Source organism: Molothrus ater, chromosome Z, assembly GCF_012460135.2.
Source record: "Molothrus ater isolate BHLD 08-10-18 breed brown headed cowbird chromosome Z, BPBGC_Mater_1.1, whole genome shotgun sequence".
Classification (NCBI taxonomy): domain Eukaryota; kingdom Metazoa; phylum Chordata; class Aves; order Passeriformes; family Icteridae; genus Molothrus; species Molothrus ater.
Window position 1 is genome coordinate 2,211,890 of NC_050511.2, and position 1,342 is coordinate 2,213,231.

The 1,342-nt window shown below is 72.4% G+C and overlaps 1 protein-coding gene across 1 annotated transcript in view; it reads left to right on the forward strand.

Annotated features, from left to right (window-relative positions):
- The first annotated feature begins 854 nt into the window (after window positions 1-854).
- SKOR2 (SKI family transcriptional corepressor 2) overlaps window positions 855-1,342 on the forward strand; it is a 23,713-nt gene continuing 23,225 nt past the window's right edge. The window contains exon 1 of the mRNA XM_054517953.1: window positions 855-1,342. This exon is cut by the window's right edge and continues 1,723 nt beyond it. Coding sequence (XP_054373928.1) covers window positions 855-1,342 — 488 coding nt within the window.

Here is a 1,342-nt window from a genome sequence, read left to right on the forward strand (position 1 = left end):
GAGGACGCGAGGGATGGGGGAGCCGCCCCCAGCCCCGCTCGCCTCCCACCGTCCGGGGGGGGGCGTGCGGCGGCTCCGGGCCCGTCCGCCCCCCCGGGCCGCTGACGTCAGAGCGCCCGCGGGGCCGCACCGGGGGCGGGGGGCTCGGTCCGGCCGCGCGGCTCCGCCGGGCGCGGGATGCGCTTCCCTCCCTGCCGGCGGCTGCTGGAGGAGGAGGAGGAGGAGGAGGAGGAGGAGGGGGAGGAAGAGGAGGAGGAGGAGGAAGGTCCGGCGGCGGCACGGTGGGAGAGCGGCCGCGGAGGTAACGGGAGCCGGGCGGGGAGGATGCCCGGGCAGCCGCGGGGAGCAGCAAAACTTTGGGGTTTTTTGTTCTTCTTCCCTGTGGCGGGGCCCCTCCTCGGTCGCCGTGTGCCCGCGGAGGCTCCGCGCGGAGGCCTCCCGGGTGGCGGCGGGTTTCCAGGGCGAGGAGACGGACACGGGGCTCTGCTGCGTGTTTGGGGTGGAAGCGCCCGTGGGTTCGGGGATTCTTCCAAACGGGGACGGGCTCGCTCGTGTGCCGCCATCTCCACACCTGCGGTGGGATGCGCACGTCGGAGAGCCGGGATGCGCGGGGGCGGACAGCTCCGGGGACACCCCCGGCGAGGACAGAGGAGGTTTGGGGGACTCGGGGTCGCTGAGCAAACCTCCCCACGGGCAGCGCCTCCGCATGCCGGCAGACCAGAGGAGCGGGGGGAGGACGGGGTGCGTGCGGCGGGGACCCCCCCGTCCCTGTGAGCGCTCGGCTGACGGCGCTGTGTCTCTGTGCCCTTCCCCTCCCGCAGCTAGAGCAGAGCAGCCCCCTCGGCGCTGAGACGATGGCGACCAGCCCGCTGCCCGGTCCCACCGATATCTTGCTGCCGTCGCCGTCCAGCGCGTACCCGCCGGACCCCATGAACCAGCCGAGGGCCGGCCACGCCGCCATGAAGCCCAACCAGGTGGGGCAGGTGATCCTCTACGGCATCCCGATCGTCTCGCTGGTCATCGACGGGCAGGAGCGGCTGTGCCTGGCGCAGATCTCCAACACCCTCCTCAAAAACTTCAGCTACAACGAGATCCACAACCGGCGGGTGGCCCTGGGCATCACCTGCGTGCAGTGCACGCCGGTGCAGCTGGAGATCCTGCGGCGGGCCGGGGCCATGCCCATCTCCTCCCGCCGCTGCGGCATGATCACCAAGAGGGAGGCAGAGCGGCTCTGCAAGTCCTTCCTGGGGGAGAACCGGCCCCCCAAACTGCCGGATAACTTCGCCTTCGACGTATCCCACGAGTGCGCCTGGGGATGCCGCGGGAGCTTCATCCCGGCCCG